The sequence below is a fragment of the Pempheris klunzingeri genome, chromosome 22, assembly GCF_042242105.1.
Source record: "Pempheris klunzingeri isolate RE-2024b chromosome 22, fPemKlu1.hap1, whole genome shotgun sequence".
NCBI lineage: Eukaryota > Metazoa > Chordata > Actinopteri > Acropomatiformes > Pempheridae > Pempheris > Pempheris klunzingeri.
In genome coordinates, this window is record NC_092033.1 from 3,734,374 (window position 1) to 3,760,003 (window position 25,630).

The window sequence follows — 25,630 nt, forward strand, 5'->3', positions numbered from 1 at the left end:
AAAAACATATAAATATAAACTACTATTGCTAAATAAACTGCTATTGCTTGACATATAAATATATTTACAAAATGTGCAACTTAACATAAAGTACAGTCAATGTGCAGGTTAGAGGTAGTTGTGACTCCTACTGGCTGTTAAGGAGCCTGATGGCGGAGGGAAAGAAGGAGTTCCTGAGTCTGGACGTCCTGCATTTCACACTCCTGTACCTCCGGCCTGAGGGGAGGAGAGTGAACAGTTTGTGTTGGGGGTGGGTGGGGTCCTTGATGATGGAGGCAGCCCTCCGGTGGACTCTGTGTCTGTAGATGCTCTGCAGAGAGGGCAGGGGAGTCCTGGTGATCTTGGACGCAGTGGGAACAAGCACTTAAATTGTCCTTGTAAATCTAACAGAAGTGAATGTCCAGCAGCTGGGTAACATATTTCTGGCCTGAAATTCCCTCACTAACAGCTTTAGGTGGACTGCTCAGGAGAAATAAGTCAAACCTTACATGGCTTTCTGAAACGTCTCTGTTCATACAACGGTAAGCGCCTTGCATTGTGGGACACAGTAGGTGAAGTAGACTGGTCCCATGCAAGCTGCAGATTTTGCTTTTGTTTGCAAACTGTATAAGACAAACCACATTTTGTCCTATTCAATACAAACTGCCAGTCTAGTAGGTCATTTCCAGTACAGCCCTAGTCTTTTGTTGTGTTAAGGCTTTAGCCTCTTATGTTACTTCACAGGTGATTTTTTCTTTGTGTGTTTGAAGTTTATTCTTATTCTTTTGGAGCTGTGTGGAACAAAAAGCAATTTCCCCCTGGGGATTATTAACGGAATTCTGACTCTGATTCTAATTCTAATTCTGATTCTAATTCTGATTCTAATGACAGTTGGAATAGTGACCTCACAGTTGGTTGGAATGGTGACCTCACACATGATGTCACAAATGATGTCACCAGTTGTCATACGGAAGTTTGTATATAGACCTTGAAAAGATCAAACCCACTGAGTTGGAGTCGACCCGCTCCCTTAGATGGGATGATGCAGCGGGTGTCCCTCGACAAACAGAGGCCTCGAGTTGAGCCGCCGAGTTTCTGCAGGGTGTTCCCCCCGCTGTCAGATTCACTCGGCGTGCAAGATCGGGTATAGGGGAAGCCAAGCTTGACTCGTTTCCGTAGCGCTGCCTCTGTTTGTGTGCCGCCTGCATCATTCCAGCTTCGTATTTACATTTCAAGTATGAATTTTTATCTGGACTCGGGGCTTGGTTTGTGGACCACCACTTTGAGGCCTTGAGTCCGGCTGTACAGGCGTCGCCATATTGTTTTCATGGCCCTCGCCATCTTGGTTTTTAAGCACCAGAATAGACAAACTGCAGCTAGTTTGTTTAAGGAAACAGGACAGGCAGCTGAATCCACGCACAATGTGATCCAGAGTTTCACTACTGTACTGCTGCTAGTTTGACGCCATTCAGGCCAGATATCCTCTAAGGATCAGCTGAGCAGTCAGACAAAATGAAAAGAGCCTGTCAATCAGACCCACTATCATTACCATCAACTTTCTAAGAAACCAGTGGAGCCTACAGGAAGTCACTGCAGCTTTAGATAGAGCCAGGCTAGCTGTTTCCCCCTGTTTCCAGTCTTTGTGCTAAGCTAAGCTAAGCTAAGGAGCTGCTGGAAGCAGCACAAGTGTAGTCTGATCAGCAACTGCAGCTGGTTTGTGTCTGTCCATCACCCACAAGGTGGTCCCCTGTCACTGTCATGCATTGTTTAACCTTCCTCTTGTGTTAGGGTCGGTACCGACCCGTTTTAGGTTTTAAATGGATAAAAAAACACATACATTTGTTTATTGCATCAAGGCTTTATGACTTTGTCAGGAACCTCTATTTCAACAAAATAAAACAAAAAAAATTGTTTTCACTAAATTATAAAATGCTCTAGTTAAAATTATGACCTTTGTGTTGTTAGGGTCGATTTCAACCCAGTTATAAAAATAAGATTATAAAGCAATAATTAGAGCCAAAACTGAAATCATAAGTTCACTGTTAGCCAACACACTGACAGCCAGCTCCTCTCCCAATCATGTGAGCTTTAGGGGATTCTCATTTTGCCTTGTTTTCCAGTATACCTGCACAAAAACAAAACAAACAAAAACCAGCATGTCCAGATATGTGAGGTCAATTCAGTATAGAGTTAGTGACTTGCAGAGTTGGTGAGAAGAAGATTTTCAGTGAGCCAAGTTCTGGATAATATTTTTGGTGAAAATGAGGGAGAGGACACAGCAGCAGAGTGATTCTGATGAGCAGGTTTCTGAGGAGGAAGACAATGTGGAGGATCATCCAGAAGACACAGACACATCTGATGAGTCTGATGAGGAGGTCACCAGTGCTGAAGCTGCTCCAGCTGAAAGATTCAAGTCCAAAAATGATAAGATCTGTTGGAGCTCTGTACCTCCTGATGTACATGGCAGGGCAGCTGCTGCAAATGTCATCAAAGTGACCCCTGGAATCACAAGGTTTGCTGTGACTAGTGTCAGTGACTTCAAGACATGTTTTGAGCTATTTATGCCATTGTCACTAAAAAGAGTCATCATTACTATGACAAACATTGAAGGAAAAACAGTCTATGGCGGCATGTGGAAAGACATTGATGAGGTGACAGTGGATGAACGTCTTGTCCCTTTCCAAGGAAAATGCCCCTTCCAGCAGTACATACCCAGTAAGCCAGGGAAGTACGGCATAAAAATCTGGGCAGCCTGTGATGCAAAGAACCAGCTATGCCTGGAATATACAGATTTACACAGGCAAAACTGTGAGTGGCATCCCTGAGAAAAACCAAGGAAAACATGTGGTCCTCGATATGACTACTGGACTGCAGGGTTGTTTGTTTGACCTTGCAAATCTATATTTTTTATATTTATGTTACATATTTGTTCTGCTTTTCATTTTGTCTTTGTACTAAAGTTTTATTGCTGAAAAAAAAAATTACTTTTTTGCCTTTTTCTTGAAGTAAATATATATGTGGGTCGAAATTGACCCGTAACACCATAGATGTTACTATAGCCAATAATATTAAAATGAAAAAATAAAAAAATAATAATTTATTTAAGAGATGTGTTCTAAATCCCCTCAGTAATAGTCAGGTGACATAACAACCTTTTATTTATTTATATGATTCTCCTGAGGTTCATTTTACTTTTTTTTTAAATTGAAATCGAGGGGTATACTGACAAGAAAAGGCCCAGGGGCCCACACCAAAAATATTAAAACCAATATTTTCATGGATAAGGAAGCCTAACAAGGTAACCAAAAAATGAGAAACAAATTGGATGATAAATAATTGTTTTTAGTGTATTTTACAGCTGATTTAAGACACGGGTCAAAACCGAGCCGCTAACATAAGAGATGGTAACAGGAAACTAACACAAGAGGAAGGTTAAGCGTGTCGGTGGGGTTGACACTCAGATTGGATTATCAGGTCATGTGTAATACCTTAAACAAATGGTCTTTTTTAAAACAATTCATGCAGAAAAACAAATCAGCATGTTTTCATATCATTCATATATTAATGAACTTTAGTGACTTTTCAATGATCCCAAACTACAGGGGAGAAGTCTGAGCTCTGAAGCTCCAGAAACTTCCATCACAATTGTCACTCCAGTTTTGTGAAATGTGGAAGATTAAAAAATGACAAATTCCAGTGTAACTTCCACATCGTACGTTCAGTGCAGCCACCGGCTGTATGCAGTAAACTGCGAGCTAATGTTCCCTAACTCTCTAACCTCTATGGGAAATTCCACTGGTAAGCTAACAGGCTAGCGGCCAAGAAAGCAGGTCGACCAAAGATTCAAAGATTCAAAGATTCAAAGCGTTTATTGTCAAGTGTACAGTGCAGAAACAGGTTTCCCTGTACAATGAAAATCTGACTTTGCCATCCGCACTGAATGCCAAAGAGTAAAAAAAGAAGAGGATAGAATAAAATATAAAAACATATAAATATAAACTACTATTGCTAAATAAACTGCTATTGCTTGACATATAAATATATTTACAAAATGTGCAACTTAACATAAAGTACAGTCAATGTGCAGGTTAGAGGTAGTTGTGACTCCTATTGGCTGTTAAGGAGCCTGATGGAGGAGGGAAAGAAGGAGTTCCTGAGTCTGGACGTCCTGCATTTCACACTCCTGTACCTCCGGCCTGAGGGGAGGAGAGTGAACAGTTTGTGTTGGGGGTGGGTGGGGTCCTTGATGATGGAGGCAGCCCTCCGGTGGACTCTGTGTCTGTAGATGCTCTGCAGAGAGGGCAGGGGAGTCCTGGTGATCTTGGACGCAGTGGGAACAAGCACTTAAATTGTCCTTGTAAATCTAACAGAAGTGAATGTTCAGCAGCTGGGTAGCATATTTCTGGCCTGAAATTCCCTCACTAACAGCTTTAGGTGGACTGCTCAGGAGAAATAAGTCAAACCTTACATGGCTTTCTGAAACGTCTCTGTTCATACAACGGTAAGCGCCTTGCATTGTGGGACACAGTAGGTGAAGTAGACTGGTCCCATGCAAGCTGCAGATTTTGCTTTTGTTTGCAAACTGTATAAGACAAACCACGTTTTGTCCTATTCAATACAAACTGCCAGTCTAGTAGGTCATTTCCAGTCCAGCCCTAGTCTTTTGTTGTGTTAAGGCTTTAGCCTCTTCTGTCACTTCACAGGTGATTTTTTCTTTGTGTGTTTGAAGTTTATTCTTATTCTTTTGGAGCTGTGTGGAACAAAAAGCAATTTCCCCCTGAGGATTATTAACGGAATTCTAATTATAATTCTGATTCTAATTCTGATTCTAATGACAGTTGGAATAGTGACCTCACAGTTGGTTGGAATGGTGACCTCACACATGATGTCACAAATGATGTCACCAGTTGTCATACGGAAGTTTGTATATAGACCTTGAAAAGATCAAACCCACTGAGTTGGAGTCGACCCGCTCCCTTAGATGGGATGATGCAGCGGGTGTCCCTCGACAAACAGAGGCCTCGAGTTGAGCCGCCGAGTTTCTGCAGGGTGTTCCCCCCGCTGTCAGATTCACTCGGCGTGCAAGATCGGGTATAGGGGAAGCCAAGCTTGACTCGTTTCCGTAGCGCTGCCTCTGTTTGTGTGCCGCCTGCATCATTCCAGCTTCGTATTTACATTTCAAATATGAATTTTTATCTGGACTCGGGGCTTGGTTTGTGGACCGCCACTTTGAGGCCTTGAGTCCTGCTGTACAGGCGTCGCCATATTGTTTTCATGGCCCTCGCCATCTTGGTTTTTAAGCACCAGAATAGACAAAGTGCAGCTAGTTTGTTTAAGGAAACAGGACAGGCAGCTGAATCCACGCACAATGTGATCCAGAATTTCACTACTGTACTGCTGCTAGTTTGACGCCATTCAGGCCAGATATCCTCTAAGGAACAGCTGAGCAGTCAGACAAAATGAAAAGAGCCTGTCAATCAGACCCACTATCATTACCATCAACTTTCTAAGAAACCAGTGGAGCCTACAGGAAGTCACTGCAGCTTTAGATAGAGCCAGGCTAGCTGTTTCCCCCTGTTTCCAGTCTTTGTGCTAAGCTAAGCTAAGGAGCTGCTGGAACCAGCACAAGTGTAGTCTGATCAGCAACTGCAGCTGCTTTGTGTCTGTCCATCACCCACAAGGTGGTCCCCTGTCACTGTCAGGCATTGTTTAACCTTCCTCTTGTGTTAGGGTCGGTACCGACCCGTTTTAGGTTTTAAATGGATAAAAAAACACATACATTTGTTTATTGCATCAAGGCTTTATGACTTTGTCAGGAACCTCTATTTCAACAAAATAAAACAAAAAAAAATTGTTTTCACTAAATTATAAAATGCTCTAGTTAAAATTATGACCTTTGTGTTGTTAGGGTCGGTTTCAACCCAGTTATAAAAATAAGATTATAAAGCAATAATTAGAGCCAAAACTGAAATCATAAGTTCACTGTTAGCCAACACACTGACAGCCAGCTCCTCTCCCAATCATGTGAGCTTTAGGGGATTCTCATTTTGCCTTGTTTTCCAGTATACCTGCACAAAAACAAAACAAACAAAAACCAGCATGTCCAGATATGTGAGGTCAATTCAGTATAGAGTTAGTGACTTGCAGAGTTGGTGAGAAGAAGATTTTCAGTGAGCCAAGTTCTGGATAATATTTTTGGTGAAAATGAGGGAGAGGACACAGCAGCATAGTGATTCTGATGAGCAGTTTTCTGAGGAGGAAGACAATATGGAGGATCATCCAGAAGACACAGACACATCTGATGAGTCTGATGAGGAGGTCACCAGTGCTGAAGCTGCTCCAGCTGAAAGATTCAAGTCCAAAAATGATAAGATCTGTTGGAGCTCAGTACCTCCTGATGTACATGGCAGGGCAGCTGCTGCAAATGTCATCAAAGTGACCCCTGGAATCACAAGGTTTGCTGTGACTAGTGTCAGTGACTTCAAGACATGTTTTGAGCTATTTATGCCATTGTCACTAAAAAGAGTCATCATTACTATGACAAACATTGAAGGAAAAACAGTCTATGGCAGCATGTGTAACGACATTGATGAGGTGAAAGTGGATGAACGTCTTGTCCCTTTCCAAGGAAAATGCCCCTTCCGGCAGTACATACCCAGTAAGCCAGGGAAGTACGGCATAAAAGTCTGGGCAGCCTGTGATGCAAAAAACCAGCTATGCCTGGAATATACAGATTTACACAGGCAAAGCTGTGAGTGGCATCCCTGAGAAAAACCAAGGAAAACGTGTGGTCCTCGATATGACTACTGGACTGCAGGGTTGTTTGTTTGACCTTGCAAATCTATATTTTTTATATTTATGTTATATATTTGTTCTGCTTTTCATTTTGTCTTTGTACTAAAGTTTTATTGCTGAAAAAATGTTTACTTTTTTGCCTTTTTCTTGAAGTAAATATATATGTGGGTCGAAATTGACCCGTAACACCATAGATGTTACTATAGCCAATAATATTAAAATGAAAAAAAAAAAAAAAAACTAAATTATTTAAGAGATGTGTTCTAAATCCCCTCAGTAATAGTCAGGTGACATAACAACCTTTTAATTATTTATATGATTCTCCTGAGGTTCATTTTACATTTTCTTTTAATTGAAATCGAGGGGTATACTGACAAGAAAAGGCCCAGGGGCCCACACCAAAAATATTAAAACCAATATTTTCATGGATAAGGAAGCCTAACAAGGTAACCAAGAGATGAGAAACAAATTGGATGATAAATAATTGTTTTTAGTGTATTTTACAGCTGATTTAAGACACGGGTCAAAACCGACCCGCTAACATAAGAGATGGTAACAGGAAACTAACACAAGAGGAAGGTTAAGCGTGTCGGTGGGGTTGACACTCAGATTGGATTATCAGGTCATGTGTAATACCTTAAACAAATGGTCTTTTTTAAAACAATTATTCATGCAGAAAAACAAATCAGCATGTTTTCACATCATTCATATATTAATGAACTTTAGTGACTTTTCAATGATCCCAAACTACAGGGGAGAAGTCTGAGCTCTGAAGCTCCAGAAACTTCCATCACAATTGTCACTCCAGTTTTGTGAAATCTGGAAGATTAAAAAATGACAAATTCCAGTGTAACTTCCACATCGTACGTTCAGTGCAGCCACCGGCTGTATGCAGTAAACTGGGAGCTAATGTTCCCTAACTCTCTAACCTCTATGGGAAATTCCACTGGTAAGCTAACAGGCTAGCGGCCAAGAAAGCAGGTCGACCAAAGATTCAAAGATTCAAAGCGTTTATTGTCAAGTGTACAGTGCAGAAACAGGTTTCCCTGCACAATGAAAATCTTACTTTGCCATCCACACTGAATGCCAAAGAGTAAAAAAAGAAGAGGATAGAATAAAATATAAAAACATATAGATATAAACTACTATTGCTAAATAAACTGCTATTGCTTGACATATAAATATATTTACAAAATGTGCAACTTAACATAAAGTACAGTCAATGTGCAGATTAGAGGTAGTTGTGACTCCTATTGGCTGTTAAGGAGCCTGATGGAGGAGGGAAAGAAGGAGTTCCTGAGTCTGGACGTCCTGCATTTCACACTCCTGTACCTCCGGCCTGAGGGGAGGAGAGTGAACAGTTTGTGTTGGGGGTGGGTGGGGTCCTTGATGATGGAGGCAGCCCTCCGGTGGACTCTGTGTCTGTAGATGCTCTGCAGAGAGGGCAGGGGAGTCCTGGTGATGTTGGACGCAGTGGGAACAAGCACTTAAATTGTCCTTGTAAATCTAACAGAAGTGAATGTCCAGCAGCTGGGTAGCATATTTCTGGCCTGAAATTCCCTCACTAACAGCTTTAGGTGGACTGCTCAGGAGAAATAAGTCAAACCTTACATGGCTTTCTGAAACGTCTCTGTTCATGCAACGGTAAGCGCCTTGCATTGTGGGACACAGTAGGTGAAGTAGACTGGTCCCATGCAAGCTGCAGATTTTGCTTTTGTTTGCAAACTGTATGAGAAAAACCACGTTTTGTCCTATTCAATACAAACTGCCAGTCTAGTAGGTCATTTCCAGTAGAGCCCTAGTCTTTTGTTGTGTTAAGGCTTTAGCCTCTTCTGTTACTTCACAGGTGATTTTTTTTTTGTGTGTTTGAAGTTTATTCTTATTCTTTTGGAGCTGTGTGGAACAAAAAGCAATTTCCTCCTGGGGATTATTAACGGAATTCTGACTCTGATTCTGATTCTAATTCTGATTCTAATGACAGTTGGAATAGTGACCTCACAGTTGGTTGGAATGGTGACCTCACACATGATGTCACAAATGATGTCACCAGTTGTCTTACGGAAGTTTGGATATAGACCTTGAAAAGATCAAACCCACTGAGTTGGAGTCGACCCGCTCCCTTAGATGGGATGATGCAGCGGGTGTCCCTCGACAAACAGAGGCCTCGAGTTGAGCCGCCGAGTTTCTGCAGGGTGTTCCCCCCGCTGTCAGATTCACTCGGCGTGCAAGATCGGGTATAGGGGAAGCCAAGCTTGACTCGTTTCCGTAGCGCTGCCTCTGTTTGTGTGCCGCCTGCATCATTCCAGCTTCGTATTTACATTTCAAGTATGAATTTTTATCTGGACTCGGGGCTTGGTTTGTGGACCGCCACTTTGAGGCCTTGAGTCCCGCTGTACAGGCGTCGCCATATTGTTTTCATGGCCCTCGCCATCTTGGTTTTTAAGCACCAGAATAGACAAAGTGCAGCTAGTTTGTTTAAGGAAACAGGACAGGTAGCTGAATCCACGCACAATGTGATACAGAATTTCACTACTGTACTGCTGGTAGTTTGACACCATTCAGGCCAGATATCCTCTAAGGAACAGCTGAGCAGTCAGACAAAATGAAAAGAGCCTGTCAATCAGACCCACTATCATTACCATCAACTTTCTAAGAAACCAGTGGAGCCTACAGGAAGTCACTGCAGCTTTAGATAGAGCCAGGCTAGCTGTTTCCCCCTGTTTCCAGTCTTTGTGCTAAGCTAAGCTAAGGAGCTGCTGGAACCAGCACAAGTGTAGTCTGATCAGCAACTGCAGCTGCTTTGTGTCTGTCCATCACCCACAAGGTGGTCCCCTGTCACTGTCAGGCATTGTTTAAGCGTGTCGGTGGGGTTGACACTCAGATTGGATTATCAGGTCATGTGTAATACCTTAAACAAATGGTCTTTTTTAAAACAATTATTCATGCAGAAAAACAAATCAGCATGTTTTCATATCATTCATATATTAGGGACAAAAGATGAAAGCAGGACACAGATACATAAGGGTAAATAGACTTTATTTTTTGTTTACAGTATTGAAAATGTCTTAATTTCACCTCTTACCCCAGGCAACTATTCACTTAATGCAACTTTTAGAAAACAAAAAAAAAATAAAATAAAAGAACTCCCTCTATGTACAGTCATTCACATTTGAGAACAAGCAAAGATATTATTACATTTGTTTACTGTACATATAAACATATGCTAAAGTGGCCAGAGAGATTCAAGGACAGACTTTTTACAATGTTAATTACAATGTAGATGACGGCTCATTATTAGCAGTCACCTGTGTGAGATGTACAGTGAAAATGCATTCATTCGATTCAGATGGAAGGAAATATCTCAGCAGTATATTAAGAAAATGATGATTTCTGTGGAAGCTGAATTTGACAGTTAAGTGTAAACGTGGTCTGACAGTGTTTACCATGATATATACTTTTTTTTTTAAAGGAAGATTTTCACGTTAAAAGCCAGCGTACATACGTTTTAAATTCATATTTCATATTAGGCCCCAGCTCAGACTACTTCTTAACCCTTCCACGTCACCGGCACGAAAGACTGAATTTAAGACATGAGTGAAGTAGTAGGCCTATACTTCAAAAGTGTATGTACAAAACAAGCTTTCACAGGCAGACTAACACTTCACGGTCTGCTCCTTTAGCTACTACTGCGGTAGTGTTCACATGAGTGGACAATCCAGTCTCTTCACAGAGCTTTGCAAACGTGTCACGGCAGAGACCACCTGAGCAAACATGACATTTGTGGAGTAAACAAGAAAACTTGTTTCACCACATTTTACTTACAGCATAAAATCCTTCTTATAATTCTTCTTTAAATGTGTCATATTTGCCCAAGAATGATCTGTCGCTGCATCAGCAAACATCCACACACACTCTCAAAGTGGAGGTCTCGCTTTAACACCTCTATTTAAATAGAAGCACTATTAAAAAAAAAAAAAAAAAAGTACTTCTCTTTGTGCTACATGGAAAATGATAGAGTGCATTATGTACAAGCAGAAAAACAAGTGTCAGCACTTTGGTGTAGGCTTGTTACATGAACTTGTTTCAGTTCTTAAAGAGGGGGCCTCTAAAAGCTCATTTTAAAAACATTTAACATGAAGGTCAAACGTGAATAAAGAACAAGTACTGACAGCAGCCTTTGTTTTTCCTTTCTCCACAAGATGGCGCTCTTGCCCCTCGGGTCCCACTAGCAGCTGACTTTCATTATATTTTGTTTTTAACAAAACACAGATGTGTCCAGTTTAGCCAAGTTGAGACGACCAGCTCCACTTTCTTAATCCCCACAATTCCACTTTTCTACAGACGTTCATTTCAACGCTTAAAACGACTAATCCGACAGTAACAAAGGCCATATCACACTTATTTTAACAACACAGGTGAATGAAAACTGGTCTACAGGCGTTTAAAATGGTCAGCCTTCAGTTCATCAGGACTGAACAGCAGTGGTTTGTAATATTGAAGATGATTCCCAAACTGTCCCTGACATGGAGCAGACAATATAATGGTTTGGTCTCATTTTGTACAGCATGTCTTGCAAAAAAAGAAAGTCCCCAACGATGCTGACTAACCATGTGAACTACAACCAGATTTCCTGTCTAGTATTATGATCATGGAATGCTCAAATTACAGCGAGATGCAAGCTTGTCCCCTAATTAAGGTTTAGATGAAAAACAAAGTGTGAAAACACTAAACTTTACAGTGAAAATCAGCACAACTAAAGGGAGAAGTTTTGATGTAAACACAAGCTGCTCTCCTACAACTCCTTGTTTCTACCTTCAGTCTAGAACGCCAAAACACACAAGCCCTCACCAAACTACACGGCAACAATGACCCAACACCTATGCACAGAATGCTGGGAAAAATAAGGGTGAAAACAAGAGAGTCACAAGGCAGGCCACAAGGTTTTTTTTTTGGCATGGTGTGACTCATATCACGAGATTGGAGGACAGCACTGGCCTTTGCATGTTGGCATTTCGGGTTTTTTCCTTCGCATCTTGGTGCTTCAGCAAACAAAGCAGGCTTTGTATTGCTTTCATTGCTTTTCATGTATAAATTTGGTCGTTAGCTGGGGCTAACACTTGAGGGTTTTCCCCATGAATGTGCATAGGAGGAAGGTGTCCCCAGGCAATCAGATTAGTGTTTGGACCACCTGTCACTCATTTAGGTGGTTTGAGCTAAAAAAGCTTTTCACAAATAAGATATGTAAATATCCTCATGGATATTACTGAAATGACAATGAATTTAGCCGCGTGGGATTCACATTAAAGCAGGTCATCAGTCTACTTCACACACGCCCACAGTACAGATGATTTGGGCTACCTCCTGGTTAACAAAAGTGTGACAGCAGGTGATGGATAAATGGTCCAGTCGATCTATAAAGATAAGGACATGTAGAGGGGGACCTGTAGGCACTGAACAGGACAGACTCAGTCTGGCTCTTCCCTACATACACCCCAAGAGGGCGCTCTGCGGTCATCGTGTGCGGCGCGGAGCAGGTTGGAAGGGAGGAAGAGCGGGAGGAAGAGAGGAACGGAGGCTCTTATTCAGGTAGGTTCAGCGTGGCCGCCTCCGGTTTCATCTTGAAGTACTGGTTGAAGCGCAGGACTGCATATCTGAGAGGAGAGACGCACCGAGAGGAGAGCGATAAGATAAAAACATACGTGACATGTTAGATGGACACAAGTGCTACAATATCAGACTGTTAAAATGCTCTGTGCAAATACATGTAGTCAGGAAGTTCTCAAACGTACGATTAAATAACTAAAATCTGTTGGGTGGAGCAAGATAAAATAACTCATGACAAATTGTCCTGAAAGGGTAACGCCCTTATTTTTACATCTGCGCCCTATTTCATGACGAAAACGTTTTGAATTAGTCAGTAATTGGAATCCTTTGTGTCAGGTCGAAGTTCGTCCACTACAAGCGCTTGTTTTTGCCACTGACAGGCTCAGACTGTTATTCACAGAGACTGACAAAGAACACAAAGAACTGATGAGACAGACCTGGAAAAACCAACTTGTTGAAACAGTTGTTACATCATTTGGGCCAAAGTCACCAGACTGCACTGACAAACACAGGAGATGCTGGTCCATCAGTGTCTTGATCAGTTGGTGTGTTTTACTTTGGATCCACAACCAAACACAAACTAACTAACCGATCAAGGCAGCAAGTAGACGAGAGACTCCCGTGTTCTGCAAAGTAAAATTACTGTTTTTGTCAATGGAGTCTGGTGGGTTAGGTTTATCTCTGTAGAGACCCGTTACACATCAATAACAATCTGAGGCTGTCTGTGACAAAAATAAGCTCTTTTAGTGGATGTACTTTTATTATTAATATTTTATTTTATCAAGTATTATATTGTTGCCATTACAGCCTGCTTACCAGCCTCTCTTGGCACCACTGAGGCAATCTACTGGACCGATTCCAAAAGTTCTTGTACCGCCCACTCATTTCACAATATGTAAAAATAGGACCCAGGTGTAAAAACACTGGAGCTATCCTTTAATGGTACATTTCAAAACGGACATACCCCAAGAAGTCAAAGTCGATGGTGGAGAACTTGGCCTGAATCAGAGCCCAAAGACCCCAGAAGAAATGAGATGCCTGGACACAGAGAAAGACAACAACACACAGACACAAAGGATTAGCATGTGCTCGCTGTCTAACAGTAAATGTCGTTTGTAATTATCCAACACAACTCACTCAAGCATGTCCAGAGCCAACAGAAGCCCTATGGCAACACCAACAAATAGCTGACACAGAAATACAATTGCCTCACTCGCCCATCCTCCACACTGCTCTCTTCTCCTCTTGACAGTAAACAAGACAGGATCTTGCTCGGGGGAGAGGGGGAGAGGGGGAGAGCGCCGGGCCACACGTGGGTTACAAGTTGTCATTAAGAGCGCCTCCCATATGGTGGCCGCACCAGCAAGCACCTCACAAACATCTCTCGGCCATATTCAGAGCAGGTAGCGCAGGTTTATAGCCCACATCACTCTGCACTCTGTTTAACCCACATCACACTATAATCCATGTTTACTGACCCAACACCTGGCAACAGGGTTGGAAAATCCACTCAGAACAACCCTCAGGACACCTACCGAGCTCTACAAGCAGTCACTTTCAATTCTTTACTTTTGGCTGTTGTTGGGAAAGGTTAAGGTACAGCAGTTACAGAGAAGGAATGACTAATGGAGAAACAACTGAACAACACTTGCCCTTGATTATACAGTGTACATCAAGGCTAACCTATAAATTAATTATCAACTAAACTCGGGCACCTGATAACTGATGATAAGATTATTAATAATAACCGGGGCAATCCTTTTACCCTGAATCATGCAGCCATATTTGGAATATAAGCCTATACGTACTCCTACACACTTCTACTATCTACCAATCAGAAACAAGCATTATCTTAATCTTTAAAACTTCAGACATGACCGTAAAGACAAGCTACTCCATTATCTACATGACGTGGTTCATTAGTTTGATGCTCACCAAGGCGAACCGGTTGACTTGGACATAAAGAATCTCCACCTCTCTGTCCGTCACTTCACTGCTCTGGCCTTTGTGCTCCTTATAGGCCTCCAGGTAGGAGCGGAGCCACTGCAGCTGAAAGGCCCGATCTGGGTAGTGGCTATAATCCACCTCATTCAGGCCTGCGGCACACAGAACACACGAGTTACAGCACTTGAGTTTCAGTGGACCTTTCATACGTGTACATCTTCTAAGTTTATATACTCACCAGCAAACTCATTGAAATGGTTCCCAATGTCGTAGGCTTGGTAATTGTACCCAGCATACTCGTAGTCAATGAACTTTACATTTCCTGGAAGGAGAAGCAGCATTGTTTAGACAGAGACATGTGAAGCGTTAAAAAATGATTATGTTGTTTTCCCTTTGACTATTCAGACTGTCAAGGCTTTTCATTTCATACTGTAACTGTCTGTCTGTCTGACTGTCTGTCTTGTCTGTCTGACTGGACTGGCTGGCTAGTTAGCCGATTGTGGGGCAAGTAGTAAGAGCTTGTATTTTGAGGACAGTAGACTGGAGAGACTTCAGCACAGAAGATGAGATAAGGGGAAATAAGAGAGACGCATTAAGACTCAACAGCTACTCTTCCTACACATGCACTATAATGTTATTCAGGACAAATACAATCATGCTATTAAGATCAATGTATATACAGAATAAAAGTTGTCAAGTAAGTGTGAGAGATTTTGTTCTTTTCTATTGTCTTTGCCATTCAAATTAGGAATACCTAACTATAAAAGGAAGCGACCCTAAAGAGGACACATAGCTAAGTGCATCTCCGTGGAGGTTGAGGCATCAATCTCCAGTGATGTTAGTAAACAGGTTAGATGGACCAGCAAGGTCATTATCAGCTTTTTTTCCCACTAGACATTAGCCGACATGAAAACGTGCAAACCCTGATGCAACACATGGAACATGTACAAATACCTCGAGGAAAAAGGGGGCATATCTAGCTTTTCAGAGAATGTTTGTTTTAGGTACATGCTCAGAATGAAAGGAAAAAATGGCTGAGTCAAAGTTATGTTTGGAAGAGATGGGGAAAGGAGGGGGGCAAAGAAAGCAGAGGGACAAAGGCAGGAAGATGGTGAATACAAAGAGACACTAAGGTGGTCTGTAGAAAAGTACAGTGAGCTGCCAAAGCAAATGTACAGCAACACACTGTTTGATACACACACTCTCAGCTGGAAGCCAACTACCTCATAGATACACACTAAATCCTCTAGGCAGGCCAGTTTTAAAATGTTTTTATTGTCTTGAGATCAACACAGAGTTCAAGACTATGGGCTTGTAACGCAGAAGTTTGTAAAATTCATTCTCTGCATCTACATCTCAAATAGTTTCTTTAAAAAGGTCCCATATTATGCAAAATGTACTTTTTATTGTCTTCTCAACATGTATGTGTCCCTGATGTGCCGAGCTGTGAGAAGCTGCTCCATCTTTCAGTAAATGTGGGAAAAAACGCAGTTGAGATTTGACTTCCTCTATGATGTCATATGGGGATCTGTTAATCATGTGACCTCCTCCTGCCCTTCAGCAGGCCGACTGTCCCCGCCCACCGGAAATAACCCTCAATCCAACTCACTGTCCGCCACCTTTTCTTCCTCACTAACACTAACAGCCTCCGGTAACACGAAGATGTCGAAGGAGAGAGCAAAGCACGCAGGTTCTTCTGCTGCTCTAAAACAGAACAAACCTGTTCTATACGAGCATGAATTTGGAAATGAGCAAAATATGGGACCTTTAAAAGTGCCTGTGAAATAAGGCCGAGGATCAGAGACGAGCATCTGCTTGTAACTAAAGCTGATCTTAGATGACGGAGAGGAACGGTCAAAGAATGAGTTGCTGTATGGTTACATTTGCAGGCCACTGAAAATTCGAGGCGTCTGCATTGACAATGAGAATGAAAGAGTGAAGCATTCAGTCATGAAGTGGTGGATCTCAAAATACAAACCCTTACTTACAAGCCCGCTTGTTACAGAGACATTGATGGGAAAAAAAAATTTGAATTTTGAAGAACAACACATTGAATTAAATGTCTCTACTCTTAAATCTCTTGGTTTGTTTTGGCCTTGGCTAATGTCTTTGTCCTATCATATGGAACATTAGTTTTTGAGGTGGTGCTGGACTACAGAGAAAGACACTTTGAGGTGGGTTACCAGCCGGCGTGTAGGTCCTAGCGGGACACAACTCAACACCTCCAGGCAGTGGCTATAGCCCCCCTGTGCAGCAGATGAAAAGGTTGGGGCAAACACATCTTTCACACATGCTCACTCTCTCACTGACATATTTCGTCTTTTATCCATTTTTGCTCCCACGCACAGTGTCGAAACATCAGGCCTTGCTGCCAAGCTCCCATTCCGATCCCTCTCCCCCTCACACATGCAACCTCACAACACTCCCCTCCAATGCTCCCTTCCTATTGGTCCGCTGTGAACCCAATAGCGTGACACCTCTGCCGCTTCTGCAAGTGACAGGCTCTCGGAGAGGTTTCCTGTTGGCTGCTGAGTTGCAGATTTTGTGGCCTTTAGGGCAGAGGAAAATGTAAGCAAGTTTTTTTTTCTTCTTCTTCACAAACATCTGAGTGAAGTAAGAGAGGCAGGGAAACTACAGCAGCCTGTGTTGGAGGCTGAGAGACAAAAGAGAGGCAAGAAAAGTGATAAAGACCTTGTTTAGTCTAAACTTTCAAATGTAGCATACTGTCGTTGGAAATCTGGCAGAACTAATTGAGCTTCCAGCAGCACTGTTATGGTTTTTGATCGATACAGGAAGTGGTGGCTCTGCTGTCGCTTGTGGCAGACGCATGGTTTCAGCTCGGCAACATCAGCAGAGCTGAAGTGACAGGAACCAGCGTTAGAAGCTGTTAAGTTTCTTTTCATGCCTACTCTGTTTTTCAAATTCAACAAAAGGCTGCAAGTGCAGGGGGAGATGTGGACTGAGTTTACTCCAACGGTCCTTCAGACTGCTTGAATGGGTGCGGTCAGAAATGTAGTAATTGTGACTTGGAGTTTAGGTCCCTGTTGTGGTGTCCATTCCATTGTGGCCGTCACTCATTAGGTGTGGTCTAGTTGTGTTTGTATTGTAAAAATGTACCAGCAGTACTAGAATTAGAAAACATTCCTTTAAACTAAATTCTGTTTTTTTAAAAACACCAATTCTCCCAAACAGAAGTATAAATGACCTCAGACGTACTTAATAAAGCTAAAACATGATTCTGCAAGTCTGCAAATATGCAAGAATGTCGTGCATGTCTGTACAAGAGACCTATGCTTCATATGAATGTAATATTAGCATGAGCACTTCAGGCAATGCTGCATTTGAGTATAAATGAACAGAGATCACCAGTAAAACACTCCTTGTTTAACATGCGGAGCCACATATTCAAATGAGATTCTGCAGGTGTGCAAGTCTTCTCCTCTGTGAGCTACGGTTAACCAGAAACCTTTTCTGTGTGCCAAACCAAAGCTTTTTTTTTTTTTACCTGTTTTTTTGCAGAAGCATGTTTCATCTTTAAAAGAACAAAGCTGATTAAACTATATTCTTATTACTGATAATGACAACAAAGTCCATGAAAAGACCAAAACCATCCACAGCCTGTCTGTGGCTCTCAGTCTCAAACCCATTCATTCCTTCTGAAGACAAATCAAGACAAGAAAAGGCTCACAGATGTATACTTTCATTTTAAAAGAAGGCTCAGTAGTTTCCTTAAACAACTGGGCACTGCAGGTTCTAGCTAATGTTCCTCGCACAGGAGTCAGCATGACTTTGAGGACTATTTTCAGCTGCGTATGAATACACATTTAGTACACTATTGAGTATTTGAGCAGCAGGATGGTGTACGTGGTAATGACCCAAAATAAGTGCGTTCATCATGATGTAACTGAACGTGTCACCCAGTGAAACAGAGTGGCTCATTGTTGTACTTTTTTAATAGTTCTTGGACAACAATGGAGCTTTATAGCACGGAGGAATACGCCATACAAAAAGGGTTTCGGCTACACAGACAATACTTGTTAGTCGGATCAACTCAATGCTGGGTTTGATCTCTTCATGGGGTTTGTTGTCAATCTGAAAATACAGATTACCACCAGATATTTCCTTTCACTTCTGTTGGCTGACCAGTCATCAGTATCGATACTATGAGATGGAAATTGCAGAAGAAGGAGCAGTGACGGAAAGTGGCTTTGCAGCTTACAGCAAGTGCAAACCTTAAAAAAAACATTTGTGCAACAACCAGCATCGTAAGTAGCCGAGCTACAGTCAGAGGGACAACTGGTGGGCGAGTAGCATTGGAGGGTAATAGGTAGGTACGTAGTTCCTACTGCTGCCATGAACTCATCCCGATTAGCCTGAGCAGTGGGCAGACTACGTGAGGGCCCTCAGAGCCGACTGTGCGTGAGGTTTGTCTCTCTCCATTGCCTCCCCAGGGCAGGGCGGCGCAGGGCAGCCACAGCCTCGGCTGTCATTCCTAGGGGAGAAAGGCTAGACACAAGGAGCTGTGAGAAGGGCCCCGCCCCTGACAGCTCTAAAACACCCCCACCCCACCTCCCACATACATAAAAAACCCCTGTGCTTTCTTGTTTCCCCACTTGCTTATTCTGTCTCACCAGTTTACCCCACCACTCCTCTGCTACAAAGACAAAAACTAGAGCAATTTCACAAGCTAGTATAACCAGTCCGGTATGAGTTAAGTTGCTCAGTGAGAAAGTAATGTTGCCTGAGTCGGATGCTTGGCATGTTTACCTTAAAAAAAGAAAGAAAGACATGTGCTGTGCTGTGCAACATGTGCTGTCAATAAAACTGAGACTTGGTATGTGGTATGATGTAATGGCATTGTTTGTTCAGGCTGATAACAGTGCTCTACGTTCTAGGATTTCTTTACAGAATTAGAACGACAGATCAGACTAAATTCAGGGGAAAAAATGAAATCCACATTGGAAGCAGCTTCACCCAAGAAAAACAGACTGAAAAAGTGTGGAGAATCGAAATTCTGGACAAGACTCAAATCTGTGACAGATGATTTGTGTGCATGATTACTTAACATCATACATAATCACCAAATTCATTGGAGGCAGATGTACATAACTTTGTTGCACCATCCAGTCTCTATGTAACAACACACCGCTTCAATTTGTGTTTGCATTTCAAATGAGGATTCCATCTAGAGCAAAACAAGAGCATCCACATGACAGAATCGTCTGTTCTGACAGTTCTAATTCTACGCCTGCAGCCCTGTGCAAACACTGACAGATGAGTGAAGCAGGTGACTAGCGTTGAGGAAGTGCAGTTAATGCAATCCTACCTGAGCGCAGGGACCAATGCAGTTCACACTACAACACAATTCAGTCACACAGTAATGTCTATGACTTCACTTGTGCAGTTTATACTCACCTGCCTCCTGGTTATAGATGATATTTTTGCAGAGCAGGTCGTTGTGGCAGAGAACTACGGGGGAGCCAAGCACCGACAAGCTCTGCTGGAGCCACACCAGCTCTTCTCTGAGGCACCGTGGGCTTGGCACCTCCATACTCAACCTGGAGGGGGGCAGAGAGTCAGAGCAGAGACAGTGAATGCTGTATATAGGAAAAATCAGTAGTATTACAAAAGGAGGTAAAGTTACCACATGGAACCTTAAAGTAGAAATCGAAGTGAAATAGGGACAGAAAACAAGATGCATGAGAAGGGAGGAGAGGGGAACAAATAATGTGGGCACATTTTACAGACAGTGTTTCAGCGTATGTGGCAAAAAGGGAGGAAATGGAAACTGATTTACTCATAATTGTGCAATCTCAATAAAAGAAACCACATGATCTGATCTGGGAACAGGGCCTCTTGTTTATGTCAGAACTGGTAGTACTTCATTGTGATGCCCAAGTAGCACATTTCTCAGTGATGACTAGCATGACAAGTTACATTTCTGTGACTTTCAATGATAAGCTTCATTAAAAGGTTAAGAAAAGCTCAAGACAAGTGTTCCATATTTCACAAGAAGAGTTGAAGATTTTGTCGCTACAACTTATTTATAGCCACATTTCCTGTCTGTTAGATTAGTTTCCAGTATTACATCATTAATGGCACAAAATGCTTTAGCACAGTTACCCATTGCAGTGTACTACCATAAGGCTATTTAAAAAAAAAAAAGGACTAAAACATGAGAAGACACCTACACAAGTAAGCAAATTGCTTTTCTCTGGCGTTCATGTAGTTAATATTTTGTCAAACTGTGCAATGCTAAAATATTGATCAGGAGACAGCGAGCAAACACAGCACGAAATGAGAATCCTCATGGTTATAAGCGCTTCACCTATTTGATTATTCTTTACCTGCAGGCAACACAAACTCCTGACGTACTGTGAGAGTCCCGATCTTTACCAGCGGCTCTCCTACAATGCTAATATTTGGGTGGCCTCCATGGAAATCAGCAGCCTGCAAAGTCAGTGTTTGTTTTGGATTCATTCTGGGCGCCAACATAGACTCAGGAGGTTGTTATTGCCAATGCAAGTTCCAAACAATCAGGCCTTAATGGTGCCAAAGTGCCCAAAGGGTGTTTGCGTTCAGAAATAATCACCACTCAATTAGCCTGTGGCGTAGCTGTGCACCTGTACTCTTTTGTGTCGGTGCCGGCACAAACTGAATGGAGGGAATCTGATGTAACGTTTTATCAAAATGCTGAAGTTAATAGAATATTTGTAATGCCTTCAGCTTATGCAAGGCTGATTCAAGACTAAAGTAAGTTGACCGTGCTGAGTGTATAAGTAATGATCCATCCAGAGAAAGCAAGCATAAACCGACAGTCTGTGATAAAACCTAGTTAATGGTTGTTTTTTTTTTTATAGTTGAAACTTTTTCCATATACTGCTGCTGCTCTTTAAGGTTTCATGGTGTTTAGAGAGAAGCTGCCTTTTACTCTGTGGCGTTATCTCTTAGAAATCCCACAGCCGTAAAGTGAGGTCACACCTGCTGAGATTATGAAGCAAAGCCAACGTACTTCCACAGTCATGTGCAACTGATAATGAGTGTTGTGCCAATGCACATGGTGGGGTTGTTTGGATCGTGAGTCACTCACTGATAAGGGAGGTAAGGGGTCACAGTTCCACGTGGAGATGAGTGAGAGTACTAGAAATATAGTAGAGCCTTAAATTGTCCAACAATGTCATTAGAACCCATTTTGACTCTTCAGCTTACTTTCCTCAATTCTATTTATCAGGGCTCACTTTTACTTTGTTCTTCATGTCCACTTAAATGCAAAATAGGGTTAGCAATGAAATATAATTATATCAATCTCAATACATGTTTTACTCAGCCAGGCCCGTGTGAATAAAACAGAAGGATTTCAAACTGTCATTCATGTCATGAACCATTTAAAGGGACAACATGGTCCGACAGTCTTTCAGCCACACCTCGCAGATCTCAGTAATGCTAATCTTCTCTATGGCCTCACCTGGCATTCTGCTCAGGGTCCTTTAAGTACTTGGGGATCAGAGCAAAGTACTTGCCCATCTTCAGCCACAGGTCCGACTGAGGCACCCAGCCATTGTGGGCATGGATGGCATGGTACTTGGCCAGCTGCCTGGCAATGAGCCTGCAAGGTAGAAGAAGAAGAAGAAGAAGAAGGCAAGGAGAAGATTTCAATTAGAGCAGTAAGCAGAAAGATTTACGTTACAGAAGCAAATCAGTTGGAATGATTGTTATTTTTAGGATACACGTAAACCAACTTAGTTACACCAAAACATGGTCCAAGTCATTGTCTACTATAGAATCAGAACACATTTTTAAATCTTACTTTAAGACATTGACAGGTGACAAACCAGTCAAATGGCTTCTTCCAAATACCCCTCGAGGCTCTTTTTTTGGAAAACAAAGCGTTGTTTTTACCTAAAAACAGGTTGGCTGCGAATGTGCTCCGGCTCCAAGGCAGTTCCTTGCAGGAACTCGTAGCACAGGCCATTGTTGAAGGTACAGTACAGACGTGGGGCACAGCGGTGTGCATGTAGTACCCTGAAACTTTTCACCTCGTTCTCCCGGTCGACCAACAATTCTGTTTTATTGCCATAAATTCGGACCAGAACCACATCCTGCATGACCGCACCCACGTAGCAGCCCAGCAGCTTGTTGGTGATCCCGTCTGTGAAAAACTGCAGAGACAAAGTGAGGGAAAAGTGACAAACAGGTGAATCAAGGAAAAATCCTAATTTGTGCCGTGCATTACACTACTGACTGTGAAATCCCACAGTGTTTTGAGTGTTACATAAGTTATGAGAGGAGTCAGGTTCTGGCAAACCACAGGAAAGAGAAGAGGAATGAATGCCGCCATAAAAAAAAACCAAAAAAAAAAACTCTGGCTTGTCTGGTTTGATTTAAGCTGCTGTGTCTGCTGTGAGGCTGGGAACTTTTTTTTTTTTTTGGGGGGGGGGGGGGGGGGGGTGCTGCCAACATACCAGCCCTAATTGTTCACTCTATAAAGGCTTGACTGGGAATGACAGGACTGTCAGGAATTTTATTTTGCATGAGGAAGCAATGACAGGCATTTGCTGAGTTCCCACTTTGCTCTCATTGATGAATATAAGCAAGGGTGGCGGAGCATGTGACCAGCCCCCATCCTCTCTGTGCTCACCAAACAGAGCCACACCCCCAGTCTGCTACTGCAAGAGCTAAATAATTACCTTTTTTTTGGGGTATCTGCCCTGATTTTAACGCTGCAGGACACAGTTCTCGTCGTGTTTCTCCTTGAACATGTAATGTCATGTTTGGAGACTCTGCTCCACTTTCACACGAGTCCAGTCTGACTTAGCAGGACACTTCTAGGATTAGATTATGCAATGCCAGTGGTCCATAGTCATGCTGTGCGTTTACAAGTTTACAAGAATAGACAAGATAATCATCGCCACCAACTGAGTCAGTGCAGCAAGGTGATTATTTTAGTAGCCAGGATGTCTGACAAGCCTTCACCTCTATGGAAAACCTGCTGCTCAGACCATTCGTCACCTTAGCTAGCATTCACAGGGAGGACCGAGCCCGGGTGTAACGTCGTGAACAGGTTTGCAGAGAGAGAGACTCCCTCTGCCGAACCACGACCTGATGCTGCAAAACATGAAGCCTGCCGAGGGGGAAACGAGTCCCTACGGTGTCGCCCACCATCTGTCTGTGGACGTCAGGAGCTATTTTGTGGTGACACGAACCTACTTCTTGGCATTTCAGCTGCGTGTGGCATCATTTTAATGGCGGGTTTCGTGTGTCATTTTTAGCTCACGGAATAAATTAACGTCAGTTTTAGCTAGCTGGGGTTTCTTCCCTCCTGAAACACGGTAAGCTAGCACGGCCTTTCGCCTTTTTTAGCTAGTTTTACGACAAAGAAATGAGGCAGGTGGGACGTATATGCCCCACTAAGCGGATAATATTAAAGATAAAATTGAACAGCACCTTGATTTTGACCTCGGACGGCTTCCAGCTCGGTCTCAGCTCCTTGATCAGCTTCAGCGCACCGGATCTGTAGTCGCTCTCCTCAACTGTCACGTCTATTTTGGGCACAGCGGGAGCCTCGTCGGGTACGTGGATGTAGTTAGCCATGGTTCAACGTTTTCAAATTGTTCGGTTTCTTCAACGATCTCTGTGCTGTACGCAGCGGCAAAAATGCGCAATCTACTAAAAATGTGGGCGACTGCGGGTATAAAATCCTTGAGTAGTTGGTGTGCGGCAACGCCTCTCAAAAAATCCCACCCACTTGAAAAAAATGCGCTCCCGATGCATGCTGGTAGTCGAATGACTCACTAGGAGCGCTTTTTTGATTCATCAGCGTGCGCCGCCGGAGGAGCTTAATCATTCAATCTAGTCTCCTCGCGTAAAAACGTGCTTAAAATAACGTTAATTTAATGCGTGACACTACTAGTAAACAAAAACACGCACATTTGTGGGACGCACGTGAGGAGAAATCAAAAGATATAACCAGAAACGGTGGCTTTAATGTGTCCATAACCTGTCATTGGTAAAATCAAGGCGGCGCTCCTCGGTGGAGACACACAAGCGCTCCCTCGTCGTAAACGTAGCTCCCTACGCTGCTGACGTCACATCCGTAATCTACCTGAATGAAATGAGCTTTGTGTCAAGGCTGAGCACTTCAAATGTCAGACAGGGCCAGCGGCGCGACACAGGGAGGGCAAATCCATTTGAACTCAAGCTAATCCGCCCTCCTGCTCTCATGTATACACACACTGGGTACGTCAGCTGTATCTGTACATATATTTAAATATACTTCTGTTTCTACTAGAGGCTGTTGAATCAGGAGTCACCACTTTAATTTATGGAGGGGAACCTTCTTATTATAATGAACATTCTTATTTCATATATATTATTTAAGCCATTAGTCTTTGCAGCAAGGATTGCAATTCGGAAAACCTATGTGGAGCAACCATTTTAGGACAAGACACCCCCCCCCCCTCATGGAAGAGACTCAGCCCTTCTAAAAATATACATTATATCAATGATGGTGCATTTCCACCTTCACCATGTAAATCCTGCCATCCAATTCATACCAGATCTGGTCTGTTGCTTAGTTACATGCGGTCTAAAACATTACATGGGATCTACCCTCTATTCAAGCAGCGTCAATATTCAAAATAGTCTTATCTTTGTTTCACTGTGTTACCTGTGCCACCGTGGGCAGTGTTGACTCACCTTTCAAACAATGCCCTGCTCTCCACCCACACAGCTGCACATTTACACTCGGGAGAGCTGCCCAGTCGGCCATGGCCAGGGAGACCTTATCAGCAGCTTTTTAGGGAACAACAGTCCCATTTATGCAAGTGTATTGCCCTTCTCTCATCCGTCTCTTTTGGAGACTTGTGACTTATTTCCACGGTTGTATGTTAGGGGAAAGAACAGGATCACATCTCTATTTCCTTACTCACTATTAGTCGACTTAGGACAGGTATTGCTGCCTGACACATGCTGATCTGTACTCGTTTTGCATAATGCTCATTGAGTAAAAAACACAAGGTTGCCATGTCAACCTTTATCAGCCAATGGGAGTGGATAAATCAATATAGGCAAGCTCATGCTGGTCAGCCACTGACCCAAAAAATCCCTAACCTCAGTGGAAATGAGTGGTTGACTTCTTTCAGTCTCCCTGTGGAGATAACTCTTTCCACTTTACGTCTAATGTTTCTTGTCCTTTCAAAAGTGGGCTTTCAGGGGATTTTCAAATAGCAACATCCCCAAGAGCAACGAATCCAAGAACAATAGACAGCATTGTGCGAGCCTGATAATGTCTATTGTTATAACGCCTGCT

At 42.7% G+C, this 25,630-nt stretch overlaps 1 protein-coding gene across 2 annotated transcripts in view; it reads right to left on the minus strand.

Annotated features, from left to right (window-relative positions):
- The window catches only part of etnk1 (ethanolamine kinase 1), a 110,909-nt gene extending 86,945 nt beyond the window's left edge, over nt 1–23,964 (minus strand). The window contains exons 1-8 of one of the 2 annotated variants that reach the window (XR_011585905.1): nt 23,767–23,964; nt 22,222–22,481; nt 21,788–21,928; nt 19,738–19,880; nt 14,561–14,644; nt 14,314–14,474; nt 13,343–13,416; nt 11,114–12,425 (exon numbers count right to left, since the gene is read on the minus strand). Coding sequence is in view for 1 of the 2 variants with exons in the window: in XM_070853930.1 (XP_070710031.1) it covers nt 12,353–12,425; nt 13,343–13,416; nt 14,314–14,474; nt 14,561–14,644; nt 19,738–19,880; nt 21,788–21,928; nt 22,222–22,481; nt 23,767–23,913 (1,083 nt within the window). In the remaining variant the exon portion in view is untranslated. Of the gene's footprint in view, nt 1–9,793; nt 12,426–13,342; nt 13,417–14,313; nt 14,475–14,560; nt 14,645–19,737; nt 19,881–21,787; nt 21,929–22,221; nt 22,482–23,766 lie in introns of those variants that run through there. The other variant, XM_070853930.1, reaches the window with a different exon arrangement.
- Nucleotides 23,965–25,630: the final 1,666 nt, after the last annotated feature.